The 22529-nt window shown below is 39.3% G+C and overlaps 1 protein-coding gene across 6 annotated transcripts in view; it reads right to left on the bottom strand.

Moving 5' to 3' along the window:
* The window catches only part of ADAMTSL3 (ADAMTS like 3), a 193334-nt gene that overhangs the window by 48695 nt on the left and 122110 nt on the right, over positions 1-22529 (bottom strand). For 4 of the 6 annotated variants that reach the window (XM_075100507.1, XM_075100506.1, XM_075100503.1 and 1 more), the window contains exons 8-15: positions 19923-19997; positions 14441-14598; positions 13366-13477; positions 10503-10641; positions 8910-8960; positions 4500-4704; positions 3511-3658; positions 2042-2126 (exon numbers count right to left, since the gene is read on the bottom strand). In XM_075100507.1, the coding sequence (XP_074956608.1) occupies positions 2042-2126; positions 3511-3658; positions 4500-4704; positions 8910-8960; positions 10503-10641; positions 13366-13477; positions 14441-14598; positions 19923-19997 (973 nt within the window). The remainder of the gene's footprint in view (positions 1-2041; positions 2127-3510; positions 3659-4499; positions 4705-8909; positions 8961-10502; positions 10642-13365; positions 13478-14440; positions 14599-19922; positions 19998-22529) is intronic. The other 2 variants (XM_075100508.1, XM_075100505.1) reach the window with 1 other exon arrangement.

Genomic DNA, 22529 nt, shown 5'->3' with positions numbered 1-22529 from the left:
CATAAGATTTAAAACGTCTAGTGAGAAATTGCTCTCTTTGCAAACCACTGCCCACATGACCAGCAGGCAATCTGCAAAAGGGGATGAAGTCAGGTATCAGTCATTTTTCTTTTCTTCTTACCTGCCAGCTTCCTTAGAAGAATAAAGTAAGAGGAGGTGGCAGCAGAAGACAGGTAAAAAGAAATTAAAGGTGAATCTGGCTGCAGCATTACAGCCGGGTGCCAGGAGAGCCCAGTGTACCCAGACTAGGAAAGCACAGCACCTCAGCAACACTTCTGTGAAGAGAAGGATGGCAGAGCAGTAATCAGCAAGAACTGGCTGGAGAAACCTTTCAGACTTAGGTGAAGATGCTTCCAGAAAATATGAAGGAGTCTCAGGACAGGATTAGGATTGTGAATGAAAGATGAGGAAATTCTTGCTCTCCAGAGTAAGTGAAGAAGAACAAAAGTCCAGGAAACTGCAAAACTGCACAGCTGTGACAGGACATGCACTGAGAACTCAAACACATGGCTGCATTCACACTGTGAGGCTGCTGCGGAATACATTGGTCATGTCTAAGAAGGCATGAATAACTGCTTTCTTTGTAAGGACAAGGTACAAGGGAACCCATTACAAAGTTTCCGGCTCAGCTCTATTATATTCTAAATATACTCTGAACTAGCATGCTGTGTTCCTGCCAGTCCTCTCTGCTTGTTCTGTCAGACTGCTGCTGAAGAATCTTAAAAACCTAGAGACTACATTAGCTCACAGTTGCCACAGCATGATTTTGTAATGTTAGAGATCATTTTCTTTATAGCTTCGTGCTGAATACTCTTTAAAAGTGGCCTCATATACCTTCATTCTGATATGCAGAAATTCAACATGCACATTTGATTGCATCACCCTCTTCAAAAATCACACGTTATTTTTATATCTTTGCTACTTCCCTGCCTGAATTCAGGGCCACCAATCTGGAGAGTGAAATAACCACTCACAGTAGGTTGACACTTGACTTGAGAGGCTAGAGCAGTGAAAAGTTTAAAGTACAGTCACCATAACTACGCAAACACCTGTTTGGCAAGAGGTTTCTTCTGTGAGTCAGTGCAGGTGTAAAGATTTTATTACTCATTATAACACCTGTTTGTGCATGTGTGCCAAAAATCAGGAAGAGCTAGGTGGAGGAAGAAAAATAAGAAGTTATGGGGCACACTCTGCTCTCAGAGCAATATAAATCCAAAGTAACTTCAGTAAGCTCATCTAAATTATTTTAAACTAATATTACTACAAATTAGTGCAGAATTTGGCTAAGCACAACAGAATACTGTTCAAAATCTCTTTTGAAAATCTTAAAGAAAGTTAATACTTTCTAGAAATTATATACTATATATTTAACATATTAGGTACACACATGCATGAAACATACACAGGGGATACAAGCAATTGTGTAGATGCCCTAACATACAAGGGACAGGAACAAGTGCAGCTAGATTTAAGTTATGCTTTCATCCCCAGGATTTAAAAGTTGTGAGGTTTACCCCCATCAGCTTTTAAGAGGTATCACAAAATCCAGATGTTATTTCACACACACACACGTGTAAAATATCACAACTTATCCCCATAGATTCAGCTAAGCTCAGAGATCAGCAGATTCTTCTCACTTTCTTTATGCAAATCCTGGCAACCCTACAAAGTACCTCTTAAGTTTTAATACAACTACTACATTCCTGAGGTAACAGCAATGACTGGGGTAAAGCTCAATTTATATCATTTACATCTGCTGAAATGCTTCCACGTGCATTAATTAGGACTTAATTAGGCTAAATTAAGATCCCTGTGCATTGCTTGAATGATATAGGGACACTGTAATAGAGTAGCACTGTGTCATCCAGAACAGGATCTCCAGAAGCAAAGCAATTGAGATATAAAATTAGGAACAGCTCACAACACAACTCATCTCCCAAGGAGGGCCAACTCTCAAGCAAACTGCATAGCAACTGTCATTCCAGATGATCTACAAAATATGTCAAAAATGTTTCTTCACTGTAAAAGACAATGTACTTACGCTGGCTCTTCTGAAACTGTTCTGGTGTCTTCCATTTCATGTGCCTGCTTAAACCATGGCAATTTTGCTTCCACAGGACTTTTTTCTGGTAGAGAAAAAAACCCAACCATTCAGTAATTCTCCAAAATCAAAGCAACATGTAGATATTAGCATTATTCTCCTTAGTAGTTCACACTTTACATTGTCTATTGATCTAATGCTTTTGAATAAAGATATACTGGATAATAAAACATAATTTACTAGAAAATATCCTCATGATGTTTGAGCTCCATTCTGACACCCATTTTCACTGAGAGAGTACCAGTAATTCGACTTCCTTCCCTCATCTTCCCCAAATGCAGGCAGTTTCAAGTAGACTGCAGCTAATATCTCAGTGTAACTGATTATCATAATAACTTGATAGCTGGAAAAGAAGCCAGAGCATAGCAAACATATGTTGTTCTCCAGATAGACTGGCTTGATTATAAAATTTTCACAGAAAATCGGGTTTTTGCTGACTTAGCCAGCTTTCTCAAAATTGGAAACTTCACTGGCTGCTTTTGTCTGTCTATACATCCTACACTTCTGTGATGTTTTTTCTTGGAGTACTGTAAGCCAGTTGAGGATCTGTGCCTCCAAACTTAAGTAAAACCCCAGAAGAAGGTTCTTAAAATTGCAGTGCTAGGTTCTATTCTATGGTTTAACCCTGAATAGTTTTCTGCTTAAAGAATTCTCTAGAGTATGAAAACATCCTGAAGAGAAACATAGGGTTGTCTACAGAGAGCCTTCACTTTTTCTATGTAAATCTTTATGGTGAGTTGTGAAGGTCTGAAATACAGCCTTTCAAATACAAACTGGAAGCATGGGAGCAGCACCCGCTAATATTTTCTGGGCCCAGAGGGACAGAAATGAGCAAGGGACAAGACATACTAGTTTCCCATCTCATCTTTGTCTTTTATTTTCACTTTCCCAGCTACCGTTTTAAGCCTTACTAACTTTTTTAGAGAATTTTTGTCAATTTACATCATTGTTACAGATCTTTTAAATATGCAGAAGTGGAGGACAGAGAAGGAAAGCAGTTTGATTATAACTTAATGAACTGATGAGGGCCACTGAGAATGTTGACACATTTAGTGAGATGTAAAGGAACAAGATCGCAGGTGATACATACGGAGTATCCCTTCTGTTTCATTATTGAGCAACTCCTCCTCCACATGTTGAACTCGTTAATTCTGGTTTTCACAATTTGACCAGGATGTATAGATTTAGTTAGCATGTTCACCTCGTGACTGTCTGGCCACATTATCAGCAAAAAATATCAGCAGGGCACTTTTCCTAGCACCAATAATTAAAACGCTTTTTTCTGCCAAGACTGAAATAAGTCCTAGTAAATTCCAGCTTCTGGCATTTCTGAAAAAGGTTACCAGGGGCTTTTAATTCTCTTAACAAAAATGTAAAGCAATAACAGACCCAGACAAAATTCCAGTTACCTTTTGGCTTGTAACATGGTATTGGCACGATGCACTCTTCTTTTATGTGTAGTTTAAGTTGTGGATTACAACCACCGACATGCTGCCCACGGTGGTCGATACACAGCACTACTCGGTAACGCAAGCCTCGGCCACAGGTCACCGTGCACTGCAGGAGACAACGCAACCATCTCACGCTGTTTCTTTTTCATTACATTTACAAATACTGTTAAAAGGCAAGTTAGAAGTACTGATGATGTGTTCGCTAAAGTTTTTCCACAATCAGTCAGGTATCAGAGACGTATGTATTTGTCCCTGCTTTGCTAGGTATATAAAGAAATGGTTGATGCTGGAAAAAATTTCTAAGTTTTGGGAATGCAAGTGGTTTCTTGGGGTTCTGTAAAGCTTATCTGATTGGCAACAGTCTGAAACAGAGGTGGCGATGTACTGAGAATATGCTCTCTCACAGTGGTCATTTTCAGTTAAAGCTGGGTCAGACGTGCTGCAAGAACAGTTTCTTCACTTCATGTCAGTGATGTCATTTGGATGAACTAAGGAATTATAGAAGTGTTGAGCTATCTGACTGTATCAGATAACTACAGCCAAGATAAGTTGGCTTTATGTTCTTGTTACTATAATGAAAGGTAATAACACTGGAAAATCACCCTTGCAGATATGTCAGCCCCTAGACAGACATGCCTTTAGCTATTATATGCAGTGAAATATTACATTTATCAAGAACCGAGAGACAAACAACCTGTTTGCGAAGGGGCCCAGCCTTTGGCTCTAATTTCTCCTCTGTGTAAAGCAGGAATTCAACCAGCATAAATAATTCTATATGCGTTTTTCTCCACACAGACATGTTAACATTTTGACTATCAAGCCAAATTACCTAGTGCTTGCAGGGCTATATTTTTCTAATAGCCCTATGCTCACAAATACATGGTGACACAAGACTAGAGGCTTTCTTTAGAAAATGAGAATAAAGGTCCAAATTACTTTGAACTTACTTGAGACCATTCCATTGCCACCCATTTTGGACAATCAAACAGATTGCAGGTTTGAATGACTTTGGGCTTAGGGGCATACATGCATTTCCATTCTTCCACTTGCAGTATCTCTCCATGAATGGTCTCCTCTACACAGACAAAACTTCTCCTCTGAATACCACCTCCACAGGAAACTGAACAAGCAGTCCAAGGGTTATGTTCCCACCTGGAAAAAGAACTCACATATATTAAAAATAAGGCTATTTTTTATTCCACTCACCTCTATTAAAAGTGCAAAATACTGAATCCAACCTTAGTGTCATTAAAACCCACTGATAATTTGCTTGCTGGATTCTTACCACACACTAAATACAAATACATTGAATTAGAGAGCTACCTTGCATTATTCTAGGCTTAAATTCATGTGAAAATGAGAAGAAAAATAGAACTGTAAATTTAAGTACATTTCCCAAAATAACTGAAAATCTTACTCTCATACATGAGTTAAAGACCCTAAGTATACTGAGTTCGATTACTGGAATGATTTTACTTGCAAATAGTCTAAATCATCTAAATAGGCTATTTTTCACAGTTAATTTACATGGTCACATATGCTCTTACTACCATTGTCAGAGACTGAAAAGCGTATGTACTTGAGATCATACAAAGTCAAAAGACAAAGACAGATATGGCTGTGCTGACCGAGGGTGTTATTACCCACAGTTGCTCATCACTGCCCACATCATGCAGACTACCCTTAAAAAGTCTGTTCATGAAAGGATTTTTATGGGAACTCTAATACTTGCTTTGGGTAAAACCAGCCATTTCATTCCAAACTGTCTTCATCCATCAGGACTGTGAACAAATTAAATTGTGACAGGTACCATTTGGCTGGTCATCACTGCAGTTCTGCAAGAGTTTTCCACCCTCATTGAAATGCCGTTGAATGTATTTGCACTTTCCAACTTGCTTCAAGCAAAAGGCAGCTGCTCATCCATTTCAGCTGCTTTGGCTAACGTAGGTGATTTCTCCTGAAGCAGGGCGATGAACAGATTAAGAAAAACTCGCACAGCCCTAACAACCAGCAGAGCTCTGGGGTAGTAGCCTCCAACAGAGGGATGACAAACAACCTGCTAGGAGGGAATGTCTTCAAAATGGACATCTATCCAAGAACTCAGACCTAACTACAATAAAGATGGAAAGTGCTGCACCATCTGAAGTGAGAATTACATTAATGTTTTTAAGTTACAAACTCTGTGTCATTTATGTCTTATGAATGTACATTTAAGCAATCACTTCTCAACAAAAACTAACTTCAGTCATGTCCTCCTGCTCCTGTCATGTTTAGAGACAACAAGTTTCTATCACAGCATTTGTCTATAGGTTCCACTGACCCCCATGCAATTTCTTCTCACCCTTTACCTCCTAGCTCTTGCTTTCCTTCCACCACCCACCCAAATCAAAGCTAAAGCCTGGGAAATTATAGCACCCTGCAGCACATCTTGTGGTTCATCAATGTCTTGTTAGTTTAAGACCTATTCCTATTATAGCTGCAGGGGCTCAGAAAGGATCATGTAAAAAATTATATCCGTTATGAACAATGGATTCAGCAAGCACTACAATATCCTGCCAAAATTAATTCATCTAGCATTATTTAGCTGTCATAAAGGAAGCCATAATCTCAAAGTAGGTGAAGCAAAGGCCTATAAATGAAAGGTAAATTTAAGTAATTACTACCCACTTTCTGTGATACAGCAGGTAAATCAAGGACAGGTCTTATTTTAAGCAATTCATTAAATTGCCTACAAAAACATATTAATCATGATCAGGCTCAACAGAAGAATGAGTATGAAACATACAGCAAGCCATGGAACATTAACCGTAGAGTATATACTCCAAAGCACTCAGAATAAAGCTGTATGCCCAGATACTGATATCATATCACAAGTACAAATACATTTGAAGAGCATCAGTTACACTTTTCTTTGACTTAAATGAATAGCCAGTGTTAACTCATTTTCTTAAAAAAAAGTCAGGAACTAAAGAGCAATTAACTGTTCAATGAATTAGTAGCTCATGGATTTATATATATATAAAGCTCACTGTGCTATGCGTAATACTAGCCTTGCAAGTGTTTATAGCATGAAGTTTTATAGTTGTTTTTCTTTATCTCATCAGTTTCGAACACACTCCAGATCCCACACTCCCATAAGCATTTTCAAGATGGAGTGAGGTCCATGGCTACTGGGGAAAAGGGGGGTCTTGGGCAAGCAGTCAAGGAGATACTTTCCAGAACCCACAGCTGTCAAGGGATCCTCAACAGTCCAACAAGTCTGAAATAGATGGAGGCATTCCAAAAGCTTTAAAGGAAAATTTTCATCCTGGGAAATTTTTATATTTATTTCAAAAGAATTCTCCATCTGTAAAAATATTTCAGTGGGGCATTTACAACTCTAGCCACAGGAGAACTCTTTCAAGATCTTGCGGTGCGCACCATGACTTTCCCACAACTTCCTTGTGTGAATGGGAAAGTAGTGGTAAACGCCACATGAGTGCAAAGCAGGCCTCCACATGGCCCTCTTGTTATGTAGGAGGTGTGATGTATGACTGCTGGTCAAGGTGAAGGAGTCTCTACAGCTTTGCTGAAGCATATCTGCAGTACTTTGGTTTTCGGCCTGCTTTGCAAGAACAGTCTTGGGTTAGCATGTAAGAAATAGGTAAGAAAAGAAAAAGCAAAAAGAAAAGGTGGAAGAAGCCCCTGGCACAGGCTAATGCATTGCAGTTACTTGACAGGCAACAGCACAGAGAAAATATATCCTGCTACACTGAAGCAAGACCAGCAGCTGTGCTGGACCAGATTCCCCTCCTGATGCAGGTATACAAACCGGCTGTTTCAGCTGCTGTTTTCTTTCAGAAATTCCAGCAAGAAAAGGTGCTTTTACATCTTCATTGTGTTTCTTTATGCACCCTCCCAGTGGAACACAGCCTGTTTCCCCTCTGTCTTTCCTGCTGGCACCAACTCTGAGTCCTGCTTGGCCATCTGCTATCTTATAGTTCTTACTCCTGAGCTTCACCCAGGAAGACCATGACATCTTCTGACAGGACACACTGAGGTGTCGAAATGAGGTGGGCCTTTGGACAGGACACACTGAGGTGTCGAAATGAGGTGGGCCTTTGTCTGTAGTTCTCAGTGATTGAAATAAGAAAACCTGCCCACAGCTTTATCGCAGACATATTCTATCTCACCACAGTGTCATGCAAAAGTGCTGAGCAGAGTAAAGTGCAGAAAGGGGGATTAAATTTCTCTTCCAACTGGTCTCCAAGCCCTGAGCAGTTCAGAAGATGAAATACTCATGTAAATAAATTGTGCTGAGTTCCAGAGGAGATCTGAAGTACAAAGGAATTGGCAGAAGAAATGGAAGGGGAGAGACACAGCATATAATTGTGGAACTTTACAGGATAAAGCCGTAGAGAAAAAAAACCTCAATTTATGTATGAAAGCCAAAGTACATCACAGGACAGCAGATCCACAACAAGCATAAACTGCTACAGAAATAAACTATGACATTTATATCAGCTGTAATCAGTAGCTCCACTGAGCCGTGCAAGTCTATGAGTTCATTCTTATTACTTCATATCTTTACTTCTTTAGAAAAATACACATTATTCATTTCATGACATAATAAAGCAGAGGTTCAGCTCAGATAAATATGCATCTAACTCCATCAACTATAATTTACATTAACAGTAAATCTGGTTCAATGCTTTTTAGTCCTACCATTCTTTACAAAACACCTAGGCCTTCCAGAGAAGTTTTACATTCTTATGATTGATTCAGGTAAAAAAAAAAAAGGCAAAAAACCATGCTTTGATGACTTAAGTTTAGGCAATAGATATTCAGACAACTAAGTATCTTTAAAGTGACATGTCAGCCTTGATGTCAATAAATAGAGAGTAGGTCTAAAAAAGAGCAGAAGAATGAGACCTCTCAAGGGAAAAAGAATTTCTAGAGCCCTGTTCTATGAAAGAATACATTCATTGAATACATCTTCAAAATAAAAACCTTCCAAGATTCCAAGACAAGAATTCATACATGCATTGTAAAGGAGATGCTCTTCTCAGCACTACAGTAGGAGAAAGCTTAGAGGGGCAACTCATTATTCTAAAACCTTCCACATCAATATTTTCAAGAAGAGTAGGTTAACCACTCGCTGTTAAGCTAAGCATCCAGAGCACACTGAAATAAATCACAAGCTTCAAAAATTGTAATTCAAATTCAAAATTCAAATTCAAAAATGTACAGGATTGCTAGAAACTTGCTTTCCTGTACAGGAAAAGTTAGAAGATGTTCCGTGACCTTAGTACTCAAATAGTATGTTTGCAGTGAAAATTTGGTAATGCTGACACATATGCTATCCGGATTATACATACCGAGGAAGTGGCTGGAAGTGATCATAGGGCATGATTTCTTTAAATCCATCACTGTCAACAAAATAAATATTGCGTCATTATTTCTCATACCCGAGACTGTACATCAAGTACATGCTTTTATGTGATCATGCTTAAAGTAATCAATTCCCAATGTGAAATGAGGGAATCTTACATTCATTACACATTACCCTTATGGCAAACAGTGACTCATATAATCTTACCTCTTCTCCACTTCATACTATTAAAAAAACTATTAAGTGAGCAAGCCTTCAGCAGAGAAATTTATTATCAGTGATCCTTTAGGTCTGTTCTACTTTATTAACAAGAAAACGGTTACATACTTATATCTGTAACAAAGACCTCTGAGTGGCAGTGAAATAAATGCATCACAGGATTAATCCTAGATAGGTCCTGAATGGTGCTTAGGACCCTTCTAGAGCTGTTTATTTGAACTGCACAGCATAGAGCAGGCATAAAGCCTTACTTCCAATACTAAGAAATACGGTATTATATCCAGTAGTACTTCCCTTTTTCTGTCTGTATAAGCCAAATTACACAGAAGAAGGTAATTATGCCCTTTCTTTCCCTAATTTCCCCATTCCAGCTTTGCAATATTTGGCACCCGTTGCCATTAAGCATTACTGAAGTCTTACTACTCCGTATAGTGACCCACTCTTCAGGAAAAAACTTGAAAGTCTGCACATATATAACTGTTAGAGGTCACTATCAACAATTATGTTCAACAGGAATGAAAGGAAATGGACAGTTTAGCTATAGGAAATGAAATCCATTGAGAGTGTTTCCTTTTCTTCTTGCATATAACTCTAGCTCGGCCAGCTGGCATATTAATGTGAGGTTCTGGGACTTGATACTGCGATGTTATTTTAAGATTCTTTAGTACAGCCAGGAAACCTCACCAGACAATCCAAAAGTTAGTTTGAAATACTGTAGTGCAATTCAATACAATTTATGTATACTATAGCCTTTATAATTTGGCAATAATATTCTGTGGTATTTGTACTACAAGTATATTTACTTTGAATGATTTTTTTAAAAATTCTTAGTGTAAAAATACAACCCCCCGAAACTTTAACAATTAAGTGTCAACTCCAGAGTACAAATAAAAAAAATGAAACTTTTACAGTATGCAGATGAATGAACCAAGTTAAACCATGTGCAAAACTTGCATGCTGACTGAGAACTGGAGCTACTGCCTCTCTAATGAGAAATCCTGAATGGCAGAATCAATAAATCCAAAAGCAGGCAAAGAATCTGTCCTCCTCACACAATGGCACAAAATCCTTGTACTAGTGCTATGCCACTCAGCAAAAGACATAAAGTACAATTAGACCTTGAACAGACAAATTCATATTTACAATATCTCTGTATAAAGCAAAGTCTCCTATTCTGCAACATCGAAGAAGTGTCACAAATCTATTGGCAGTGGTGCCAGGCATCAGCCTTTAACGCGTGCAATAATCAAGCAAGATTAAGTAGCCTTAAAGAGGAAAAGAACTGAAATGAAGTAAATACGATTGTTCGTTCCTTAGTAACTGACTGTATCACACACTCAGATTTATTTTTCACACAAACCTAGATGGGCAGGGATCCATGTTGCATTCTTTCAGCTTGGGCTTTGGTTTCTTATTTTCTGGATAGTAATGACAATAGTGGTCAGGAACAACACGCTTCAGACGAATATCCACGCATTCAGCTGAATTAAGCTGATAACCTAATGCAGAAGCAAAGTTAAATTTTGGTAATGGAGATAAATTAAAGCAGCCTTATCCCCTTCCCTCCCCCCCTAAATAATGTGCTACCCATTGAATTAATTTCCTGTGCTACTCTTCTTTGGTTTGCTTTTAAACAAGGAAATGCTGCACAAGAACATGGAGGACCAGATCTTCATTTAAGGCAATTCAGCATAACAACTATGTTAACTTATCTTAACACAGATGAGACACTGGCACATTATTCCAATAATATTCTAAGTATAAGGGTAAAAGCGTACATTTTTGTATGTGATTCAGGAATACATGTACTGGAGCAGCTCGCCTGTCACAGAGGCAACCCTACAAAGTCATATGGTTCTACTACATATTACACAATTTATATTTGCCCCCCCCAAGGAGGAGTTACCATGTATGTTAGAGAGCTATATTACACAGACATGCATGCTAAAAAAAATATACTTAAAAGAGAAAGCCAGAGGAATTGAAGATGAGATCCAAAAACATTGCTAAGTTAATCTGTAGAAACCCAAGAAATAGTTTCAAGAACATTCCTAGTCGAAGAGCCAACAAAAGAAAACTTGAAGTAACTACTTGGTGGAAAAAAAAAAAAAAAGAAAAAAAATCTGTGTGAAGAGTGGTTACAATAAGGGATCTGAGTTTTATAAACCACTAGGTTGCTTTTTTGGCTAAGAAAAAAAAGACTCATTCAAAAGAGCTGACTTGGATTTAAACTGAGGAGAGGAGAAGGATGTTCTGGTATGTGCAAAGAAAAAAGTTTGAAACCACAAGAATTAAAATCCAAATACAGTCAATAAATTCACACAAGTCCCAGTGTCTACTGAAAAGGCTAAGTATCATATATCAATGGCTTCACTTGTGTGTCTCTTGGCTGATTCAAAGTGTCATCATGCATGAGAGTGATAACCATAAAGAAGAACTAAGCAGTACCAGTTCTTGTAAGTACTAAAAGGACCCAGAAGATATGCCACTTGCAAACAAGATAAACACAGTTTTTAAACATTCTTGCTCATTGAAGCTTGACCGTGTTTTCAGAGATGCCCATCACACTCCCCCTTCCCACACACGGAGATTACAGAATTAAATGTAGAAAAAGCATCCAAGTGAAGAATGGTATTGCACTGATTCCAAGTCTCTGTTGTGAGGAACTTTTCCTTTTACTACCAGTAAAAGATGCCAAACAGACAATCTGAATACAAAATCCACTTTAAGATAACAGGTTAAAGCCAGGCAGCTGCAATACAACTTCCCTGCATGCCTCAGTAATATGCCATTCTTAATGGTACTACTTTCATGGGTAAGCTTAGTTTCTGTGCTTCTTCAGTTACTGGCCTCTCTCAGGACTGCCATCAAGAGTGTCAAGCCCTGTTGATAAAGATACCAGTTTCCTATTATAGACATGCAGTTACAAAGTAGGGCATTGAAAACCCTGGCTAATTTCAAAGTGATTGACAGGTAGCTATAATTTTCAAACCATAACACCAATCTGAATAAGGCTGGATTTGAGCCAATAACTTTGAAGGTAAATATGTCCTTTAAGTTATCCAGTGTTTACTTGCAGTCCTCAGAAATAACTGTGATGCTTTACACTTCTTCCCTTGTCAGACAGGTTAGGGAAAAAATTCATAAACACAGTGCAATGGAATCGTCAGAGGATATGTATTGCCACTCACAGTTCCAGCAAGAATCACACTTCACGAGGCCAAGTATCTTCTAAGATACAGTAGTTTCCTGTGGGACTACATATTATACACATGTATTGTCTGCATTTCAGATTAAAGTGAGGTGCAAGTGCTGAAACGGATGGTCCATCAAAAGATCCCCAGACTCTGCTTGTGCTTTAAGTATCTTTCACTCTATTTACTCCTGTCCTAAGTAACTATTTAAACCATATTTGTACTCTCTAAGAAAAATCACTACACCAGTACCGCTAGTATCCCAGTCTGGTTTTCAGGTGGCCTGGGTAATGCTAGCTGAACTGAAATAGCTATCTACAATGTCAAACACTCCTCCTCTCATGAGGTCATGCTTTTTGCAGAACCAGACTTGACAAGCAGCGGGCTGGGCTGGATGAGCAGTAGCAGACCTGAGCTGCACTTCGTTTCACCACTGTATAAGCTGTAGTGTTTAAACCAGGAGTAGGTGCTATGGCACGCTACCTGCTGCTCCTGCTACCATCACTAGACTGAGTCTCTAAGATCAGACAGCCAAAGGTATTGATAACAGCTGCTCTTTAAATTCTGTTTATTTATTCTGCTTTCTGTATAACTAATTTCTAAGTAAACTAATTGTTCTAAAACTCTCCCTCACGTCTACTACTGTGGCCAGAAATACCTTCTTTCTTCATCTCTTGATTACCCTTATTTTAAAATCTCACTGTATTTCTTTGCTTACTTTCCCAAAATATCCTTTATGAATTGCCATTTTCCACTTTGAATGTCATCTTTTTTTCTTAGTGAAAGTTCTTACTCAAACAAGCATTCCTTACGGAAGAACATGACTTCCAGTAATATAAGGTATAAAAATATCTATGCTCATACTAACCTAACCAACCAACTTAGCTGCTTCCCTGTCATTTATTTTTCTGAAGAACCACCAGTGTGCAAAGAAACACATTTCATTAATAAAAATGCAGGACGATAGTTGTAAATCAGCCACTTTTAATCTTCAGTTGTAAACACTCCTGAAGAATTGCCATTACTTACCTCCTCCACATGTCACTGTGCAGGGGAAGAACTCTGTTTGTCTCCACTGATGGCTGATGGGTTGATAGAAAAAGAACTGAACCACACTTTCTTTTGATCCAGAGTACCTGGTCTGAAGAAATTTCCATCACAACACATGTGTATACTGTACTCTTCAAGTCATTTCAAAACATAATTCATATATGATAGCAGTGCAGGGAGTAATATGATAACAGGTATAAAACCTCTAGGAAATCTAGAGTAACAATTACGTTTAAGTTTCCAGTAGTCAAACACATGTATGTTGCTTTGTTTTTCAAATTATTGAAGGTACCAACGTGACTATTTGATTATCTATCCTTGATTGGCAAAGTTCCTAACTCTATTCTTCTGTCCTACCTCTTCATTAGCAAGATTTTTTTAAATTTGCTGGAGAGTGAAGTCTATAATTGATCTAAGTTCATAGTCAGGCAAGTCTAACCCCACATGACATTGGAGATGCAAAAAAAAGCCTACTGAAAGCCTGTTTCTACAACATGACAGAAAAAGCCAAGTATGTGTCATAATACCGAAACACCTGTCATCTCCAATGGAAAACTGTGTAACTATCTTCCTTTGGCAGTCAAATATTGATACGTTTCTGCATATACGTATCCACATGTATGATGCAAGCAATTAGCATGTGGTCTGGGTAGGAGAGAAACTTAAAAGGATTAGAAATGGTCAGTAGCTGGATAAAGGAGATTCTACGGTGCTGCTGGAAGCAATGCTCAGATTCAGTAGGTGGCAGTCTTCAATTGGATTAACACCAATCCACTGCACAGTACCACACTGTTATTCTTTCAGTAATATTTAAAACAAAAGTCCTGGCCATTTTCACCATTAAAGATCCTGTGGTACTTTCCACCACAGCGAAGACATTAAGCTTGTAACATTTCCATTTGTTTGGATATACTTATTATCTCTGGACTATAATTAGAATTCCTTATTTGCCTGCTAAAAAATTTTGTTGTATGCTACAATCGGTTGGACAGCCACCTACTCTGTTGCACATACTGGCAATATCTTTGTAGATTTGTACATATACACATCCCACCTTGATAATGAAATCTGCTCCAAGAGGTCCCTGGATCTTTATTATTTCCCTGTCTGTACTCTTCTGAAATTCAACCGTTGTATTTTCTACGACAAATGTTCCAGGAGCATTGAAACTGTGCTCTCCTTTGTCTCCTTGTAGTGTCTTTGACTCTATAACTAAAGAAGACACATGCAATTAGTAAATTTCAACAGGATATTTTTTATTTTCAAGGAAGTCAGAATGTAGTGTTTACAACTTCACCTTGCAAGTACCAGTTTTTTAATGTGCATTAAAAAAACACAAAGAGTATCAGTGAGAATATTAGCTGCTTCGGATTATAGGCTGATATATAATTGTATGACATGGCAGCACAGGAATATCTGCCTGAACACACCACACTCTCATACCAGGAGCACTTCTGAGGCAGTTTTTCTCTATATAGTGCTCTATATAGTTATACAGCAATAGATTCAGCAGGACAAGCTGAAAGAAATGCAAAACGGAGAGAATCAATACACAGAAAAATAACTCCCATGCAACTCAGAAGCCTAGCAATTTCAGCAATCAGTCTCCAGAGAAGCCTGAATGATGTCAAACTCACCAAACACTCACCTCAATACCTGTATCACTCTACCCATTCCAGAGGTCATTAACTCAACTTTGAATATTTCCCACATGTGCAAAAGGCACGGCCAGGAGGTGGGTAGAGGCAGCACTGCCGGAGGGATGTCCCTTTCTCAGAACAGGTGCCGATGAAAACCCTTTTTGAGTGGTTCTGCACTCCTTGGAAACAGGTTAAACTAACAGCCCATAACCTCCAGAAGACAGATGAAATATTTTAGGATTGAATCATTTCCGCAAAATGACTGAACTGGAAGTGGACAAAGCTAAAGGAAGATATTAATAATGAAGGTAGAATTTTGGGCTCTGCAGAATACAGTGTATAGGCACAGCAAGATGCATGCCTTGAAGTACACTAGTCTGGGTACAATCTATCAGAGCACTGCATTAGAAAACCATGAATCTCAGATGAGCTCAAGGAACTTTTTGAGGAGTTACAAATACTGTCTTTCTCCCACTACCTTGCCTTTTTTGTTACTTTAAACAGAGTTACCTAATTCAGACTAGATAATTTAGGTTAAGAAAATCTGCTTTTACCTGCACTGAAAACATACTCTGAATGTGCAATCCATCCATTACTGTTTTCTTCCTTAAAATCCTTTAAAATACAAATGCATTCTGGAGCATCCCCACCAGAGATTGTGAAGAAATTCTAGAAGTAATTAACTTCCTTGAAGAGGTACCAACATCATCCCAAGTTTCTAAGCATTAGGTTCCGCTATGCTCATAGGTATAACAAAGATCACAGATATGGCTGGAAGGAAGTTTAAGGAAGGATATGTTTCTAGGAAATGACTTTATGATGATCATAGGGTAGGAATCTAGTGGTGAATCAAATGTCCTTTGTCAAAGAGAAAAAATAAATCTCTGGGAAGCAAAGTGCCCCACTGTTCAACACACTTCTATGAGGAACAAATAGATATAAACATATGACAGAAAAAGCAATATTTATTTAGACAATTACTACACAGTTTTCTTTCCTGATTGCATCACAAAACAACCTTTTAACTATCCAGAACTCAGCATTCTTGGATTAAGCTTCTGCAAGCCTTGACCCCAAACTTACACTGCTTAAGAATAAGTATTAATGCACGGTGCCTGTTATTCTGTAATTTTGTTGACTAAGAGTCAAATCAGCATATCTTCCAACTCCACATAAAGTCAGCAGGATCCTCAGGAGTACAGGACCCCTCTGAAACTAGTGTTCAAGATTACAGTGCAAGACCTCTGGCTGTTGCAAAAACGCGTTAAAGATGTTGGTGACCTGAGCTGCATTACTTTACAGTCTTTATTCTAATTGTCTTAATAAAAAAAAATTAATTATGCTTTTCTAAGCACAAACCAAGAATATTTTTCAGCAACCAGCAACATGATAACTCACTGAGAGCTGACATACGTTTATGTTACAGCTACAATAGATTTGAATCCAAAGCATGTGTTTATTTGCGAAGTTCAGCTATAGAGTGATGGCCTGTATCTCTGGAGGTCATGTCAGTGAAGCTTAGAACAGCTGCTCAGATTTTCCCAGAAGTGTGTCACACAGGGAGATGAAGAGCTATTCCACAGCACAATGGGTAACCTCTGATGCAATACATTCCTGCTCAGTAGTATCTAGGGCTTGTCATCACAGGTTTCTAAAACAGAGAGAAACCAAGCATCTAGTGTATGTAACACATACATAACATAGTAATTCTTATTAGGGAGCGGTTCCTCAAAATAAAACTACTTTATTGATTTCAGAGCAGTAGCTGGGAACAAAAGTTTTACCAACTGGATTACAGGCAAGGTTTAGAAAAGAATTCACCAAATGTTTATTTGTTCTGCAGGGTCCTGTAATCCTGGAGAGGTGGGAAGTTTGACTTCAGGAGTAAGCTTCCCCATCCTAAGTTAAGGAAACATTTCCTTGAGGGGTCTTTAGGACTCCAGATGTGCAGAATCATAAGGACAGGGATTTCTCTTGAGTGCTCACCTGTTTCTGTGCCTAAAAAGATAATCACTAGTGCCAAAGGCCTGTAACTGTCTGTCTCTGTGTTACTTCCCTTACCTTGATAAAAATAATATTTTCCCCATGGAAGTGCCTTGCCCAGCTGCAGATGGAAGACCCGCCGCAAAAGCCTCTCATACTGTTAGTGGCTGGCAGGAGTAGGGCAGCGTGGCATGGGGAACCCACAGCAGATACCTCACTGTGTAGAGAGACACATGGGAAATAGCTCCTGCTCCCAGTGCAAGAAGGAGAAAATCATGCTGCTGCCCAAAAGTTCTTTCTTTTCCCTGCAATTCATTTGTAGACAGCACAATACAGGGGCCCAAAATAAAACACGTGTTCTTTTCAAAATGCAAGCAACATTGTCGTCTTCCTCTTAGCATCTGCCAAAAGACAAAGCAGTGCATAGATGCATAGCTAAGTACTATCAATTAATGCAAATCACTGCAAGTGGAGAAGAAATTGATAAAAGGAAAAAAAAGAGTTTCAGTTCCTTTTAGTGAAGTTTAACCTCCCTAAGTTCATGAACTCAGTTATCTAGCATTAGCCACTTGTAAAAATATTAGCTTCTGGTTTTCCTGTTTCTTCTGCTGGAGGATTAATTTCCAGGAACTCTCAGTCTTTCTTTCAATTCTAATGCTCTTAAAACTGCCAGAAAAGCCATAATACAGGACAAATCAAAACCAAAACCAACACAATGAAACATTTTATTCATAACAATTTCTGCACTAATTATTTGGTTGTTTCCCACCAAATCATTCACAAAACGCAAGCAGACAGAAGTATAAAGGGGGACCTATTTTTAAAAAACCCAAAGTAACGCCTTTGCTCTCTGATGATCAGTCTCCTGTCTTAAAGTGTCCATGCATACAAACAAAATACTTATTCTTACCAGCTACAAAGAAATGCGGCCTTTCCTAAAACACTAAGCTGCTGATTGTAAAACAATGTTCAGAGCATTTATTTGTTTCAAGTCTGTTATGCACTACATCTCCAACCACATTTCCATTTTTGATTAATCCAGCAGCTGTGTTTCCCTGGAACAAGAGCAGATCATAAAGCCCAGGATGAAGCACAAAAGAACACAAGACAAAGGGAAAAGTGCCAGACACTCCACAGTGCTCTTCAAGCATTCGCTATTGCTGCTGACTTTACTTGAAGAGCAAATATATACTGGCAACGGGAGGCAGCATAAAATTCTCCAATAAGTAGTCCCTGCTCCACCTGTTAAATTCAACTCCTTACAAGCCAGGAAGAACATCTCTGACAAATGGAGCCTGTAATTATAGGTGATTATTTTTTAAACTCTGCATTTAATTATACAACACACTCACACAGAAACCAATGAGGTTACAGACCAAAGATCAGTTGATAATTTTTAAGTGACAAACACCCACAAACATACATACAGTCAGAAAGGCAGACAAGCAAATTGTCCCAAAGCACATCCCCTAGAACATTGGTTCTTGAAGATCTGGCCATGAAGCCAGAAGCACTTTCCACCTCCCTCCCCACAACAGCTCTCACTTGTTTTTCACTTCTGTCATTTCAATTTTAGGTTACAAATGTCTAAATCCTCACAGATTTGCAAACAGATGTGCTGGGGGAAGTGGTTAAAGGAACATTTCACAATTCTTGTCCAGCCAGAGAACTAGCTAACAAAGGTAATGCCAAGCCACAGCTTCTTTACAGAACTACCCTGGGTGGGTAGCCAGGAGCACTATGTACTTAGTTACAGAGTTGCTGCTGCATTCCTCAGGAGCTTTCCAGAAATCCCCCAGGAGCCACTGAATCTAGTACTTTTTCCTCCTACAAAGCTGAAACAACAACTTCCTTCTGCAGAACTACTTAAGAAAGACCAAGAGTCCTGACCTGAACTGGCCAGGATCACTACTTCACACATCCCTTGCAACAGTTTTACATTAATATTATTTCTTTCAAGATCAGTTCAGCTTTGTACATTGTTGATATCAGTGTTATACCTAGAAGTTATTGTCACTCTGGAGCTGCTCTGAAGTGGAAGTTTTGTTCAATTTTTTATTTGAAACAAAATGACAATATAGTCTTCAAAGCAAATAAACAAATGATCCATTTTCAAATCAAATGCATTTCTGTCTTCTATTTACATACCTCAGAGCAGAAGTTGTCCTTTTTATTTCTATGTTTCAGACGAAGTATTCCACTTTCACTAATAAAAAATTGCTCAAAATGTTAAATGAATGGTTTATTTCATTGCTTGGTATGGCAGTCCCACTTAACATTGAAATTATTAGTTCTTTATGTAAGGTAGGCCTATGAGTAAAGAAATTACCATAGACACTACCATCAGCCTTACAGAAAATATTAGGAAAAAAAAGTCTAACAGAGTAGCAAACTGTTTCTCACAGTTGGTACGTAATGACCAAAAGTACTACATGGAAACGGGACTTGAGTAGTTTATTTTATTTGTTTACCTTACCTTATTTTCACCTACATTACTTTTCCTTGAACACTGCTCAGTGACCAAGTATGACTTCAGCTGGACTATTTACGCTATCTCAGACTCTTCGACAGAAATCTGGTGCTGGGTATTCAAGTGCTATTGATTCTACACATAACCCTTTGAAAGTAATTTTTGAGATAATTGTTTGCGTGTTGCATACCATATTTTAGGTGTGTTATATAAGAAATACTTGGTTTAAATAAATTTAGAAACCACCAGTATGTATACTATTCCTTTTTATTAAGTGGATTCCCCATGTTCTGTAGGACTATGTCCAGGCTGGATATTAAAGATGGGAAGAGGAATCAAGGTCATGATCTTACCCATATTCCCAAAGTTTGGATGAGTTGAGATATAAGGTTCTGTTTTTATCTTCTGCCTATTAATAAGTACATAAAACAGCTCAGTCATACCAAGGTGTGCTGGTCCTTTTAGGGTAATTCTCACACTGCGACTCCCATGTGGTACAGCAATCACGGTTTCTTCCCCTAGGAAAATTAAAGAGCTGTTTTATACGTTATCTTGCATCAGGGAATTTGCACATCACATAACTAGACTGAAAACTGTCAAATGTGTCTAAGAAAATATTTAACAGGTTTCACAATTTTCCTATTAAAATTAATCATATGTTATTTTATTAAGTACAGTATGCTGAGTCTTCTTGCTATGCTATGCAACTATTAAGACCCAGAAACAGACTTGCAAATCTTTCCTGCTATTGGAAAATTATTTGCTATTAACAAAAACAACTGAAATGTCAGTAGCATATTAGGAACATATTTACACTCTGTTGTCCTAGTTTTATTTCCTAATCACTGAATTGACATAAGGAATCTGCTAAGTAGTACTTCCCCCTTACAAAAATCTGCAGCTGTTCAGTCTCATTTTGCCCACACCTCATTTCCTGCTGCAGGTCACAACTTTAATAAGTGGCAGGACTTACAGGAAATAAATCATCTACTTAACACTAACCCTTAACCAATTACAGACGAGTTAAGAGCAAATATATATTAGCTATAATGTGTAAGTTATAACAGAGTGTCTGCATCTTACTTACTATATAAGATCATTCCTTCCAGTAAGAGTCTCAATTTAAAATTAACTATAAACTAAACCAGCCCTGAATAGGGCATGTCAATACAAAACAGCTTTTGGCTGCCTGTATAGCCTCTTCGTACATAAATGTACAACACACTTACTTCAGTGCATTTTACAAAGGCAGAAAGTTATTACTTTCAATTTCAAATGCAGGAAATCTGTGATTTGCCTAAGCAAACTGAGCTAAGAGTCAAACCAATATACCGCAGTCTTTCGTGCCAACAAGAGCAGTCCTCTCGGAAAAGGGACAGTGCACAACAGGGATACCCACAAAAGGACGAGAGAAGTGCCCAAGTGACAAAGTAGAATCACAGAACTATTAAGGTTGGGAAAGACCTCTAGGATCATCGAGTCCAACTGTCAACCCAACACCACCATGCTTCCTAAACCATGGCCTCAAGTGCCACGTCTACACGTCTTTTAAATACCTCCAGGGATGGGGACTCCACCACCTCTCTGGGCAGCCTGTTCCAATGCCTGACCACTCTTTCAGTAAAGAAATTTTTCCTAATATCTAATCGAAACCTCCCCTGGTGCAGCTTGAGGCCATTCCCTCTCATCCTATCACTTGTTACTTGGGAGAAGAGACCAACCCCCACCTCACTACAGCCTCCTTTCGGGTAGTTGTAGAGAGCGATAAGGTCTCCCCTCAGCCTCCTCTTCTCCAGACTAAACAACCCTAATTCCCTCAGCCGCTCCTCATAAGACTTGTTCTCTAGACCCCTCACCAACTTTGTTGCCATTCTCAGGACACATTCCAGCACCTCAATGTCCTTCTTGTAGTGAGGGGCCCAAAACTGGACACAGGATTCGAGTTTCAGCCTCACCAGTGCTGAGCACAGGGACACGATCACCTCCCTGCTCCTGCTGGCCATACTATTGCTGATACAAACCAGGATGCTGTTGGCCTTCTTGGCCTCCTGGGCGCACTGCTGGCTCATGTTCAGGTGGCTGTCAACTAACACCCCCAGGTCCTTCTCCGCCGGGCAGCTTTCCAACCACTCTTCCCCAAGCCTGTAGCGTTGCATGGGGCTGTTGTGACCCAAGGGCGGGACCTGGCACTTGGCCTTGTTAAGCCTCATACAATTGTCCTCAGCCCATCAATCCAGCCTGTCCAGGTCCCTCTGCAGAGCCTTCCTACCCTCGAGCAGATCGACGCTCCCACCCAGCTTGGTGTCATCTGCAAGCTTACTGAGGGTGCACTCAATCCCCTTATTCAGATCATCAGTGAAGATATTGAACAGGACCTGCCCCAACACTGAGCCCTGGGGAACCCTGCTCGTGACTGGCCGCCAAGTGGATTTAGCTCCATTCACCACAACTCTCTGGGTTTGGCCATCCAGCCAGTTTTTTACCCAGCAAAGATTAGACCTGTCTAAGCCATGATCCTCCAGCTTCTCCAGGAGGATACTGTGGGAGACAGTGTCAAAGGCCTTACTAAAGTCCAAGTAAACAACATCCATAGCCCTTCCCACATCCACTAGGCTTGTCACCTGGTCATAGAAGATCAGGCAGGACCTGCCTTTCATGAAGACATGCTGTCCAGGCCTGATCCCCTGGTTGTCCTGCACTTGCCAGGTAAGCGCACTCAAGATGTATCGCTCCATAATCTTCCCCATTACCGAGGTCAAGCTGACAAGCCTGTATTTCCTTGGATCGTCTTTCCAGCCCTTCTTGTAAATGGACATCACATTGGGAAGCCTCCAGTCATCTGAGACCTCCTCTGTTAACCAGGACTGCTGATAAATGATGGATAGTGGCTTGGTAAGCTCCTTCACTGGCTCCCTCAGTACTAACATGCAGTCTCCCACTTCCATCACGGCCCCACCACAAATCTTCTTTGAGTTGCAAACACAGGTCCAGTGCAGGTACACCCCGCAGATGGTGGTCTGTTCAGAGATGGCATGAACATATATCTAGGG

This window comes from Phalacrocorax aristotelis, chromosome 7 (assembly GCF_949628215.1).
Source record: "Phalacrocorax aristotelis chromosome 7, bGulAri2.1, whole genome shotgun sequence".
NCBI classification, from domain to species: Eukaryota; Metazoa; Chordata; class Aves; order Suliformes; family Phalacrocoracidae; genus Phalacrocorax; species Phalacrocorax aristotelis.
This window is presented reverse-complemented; position numbering and strand designations above follow the sequence as displayed.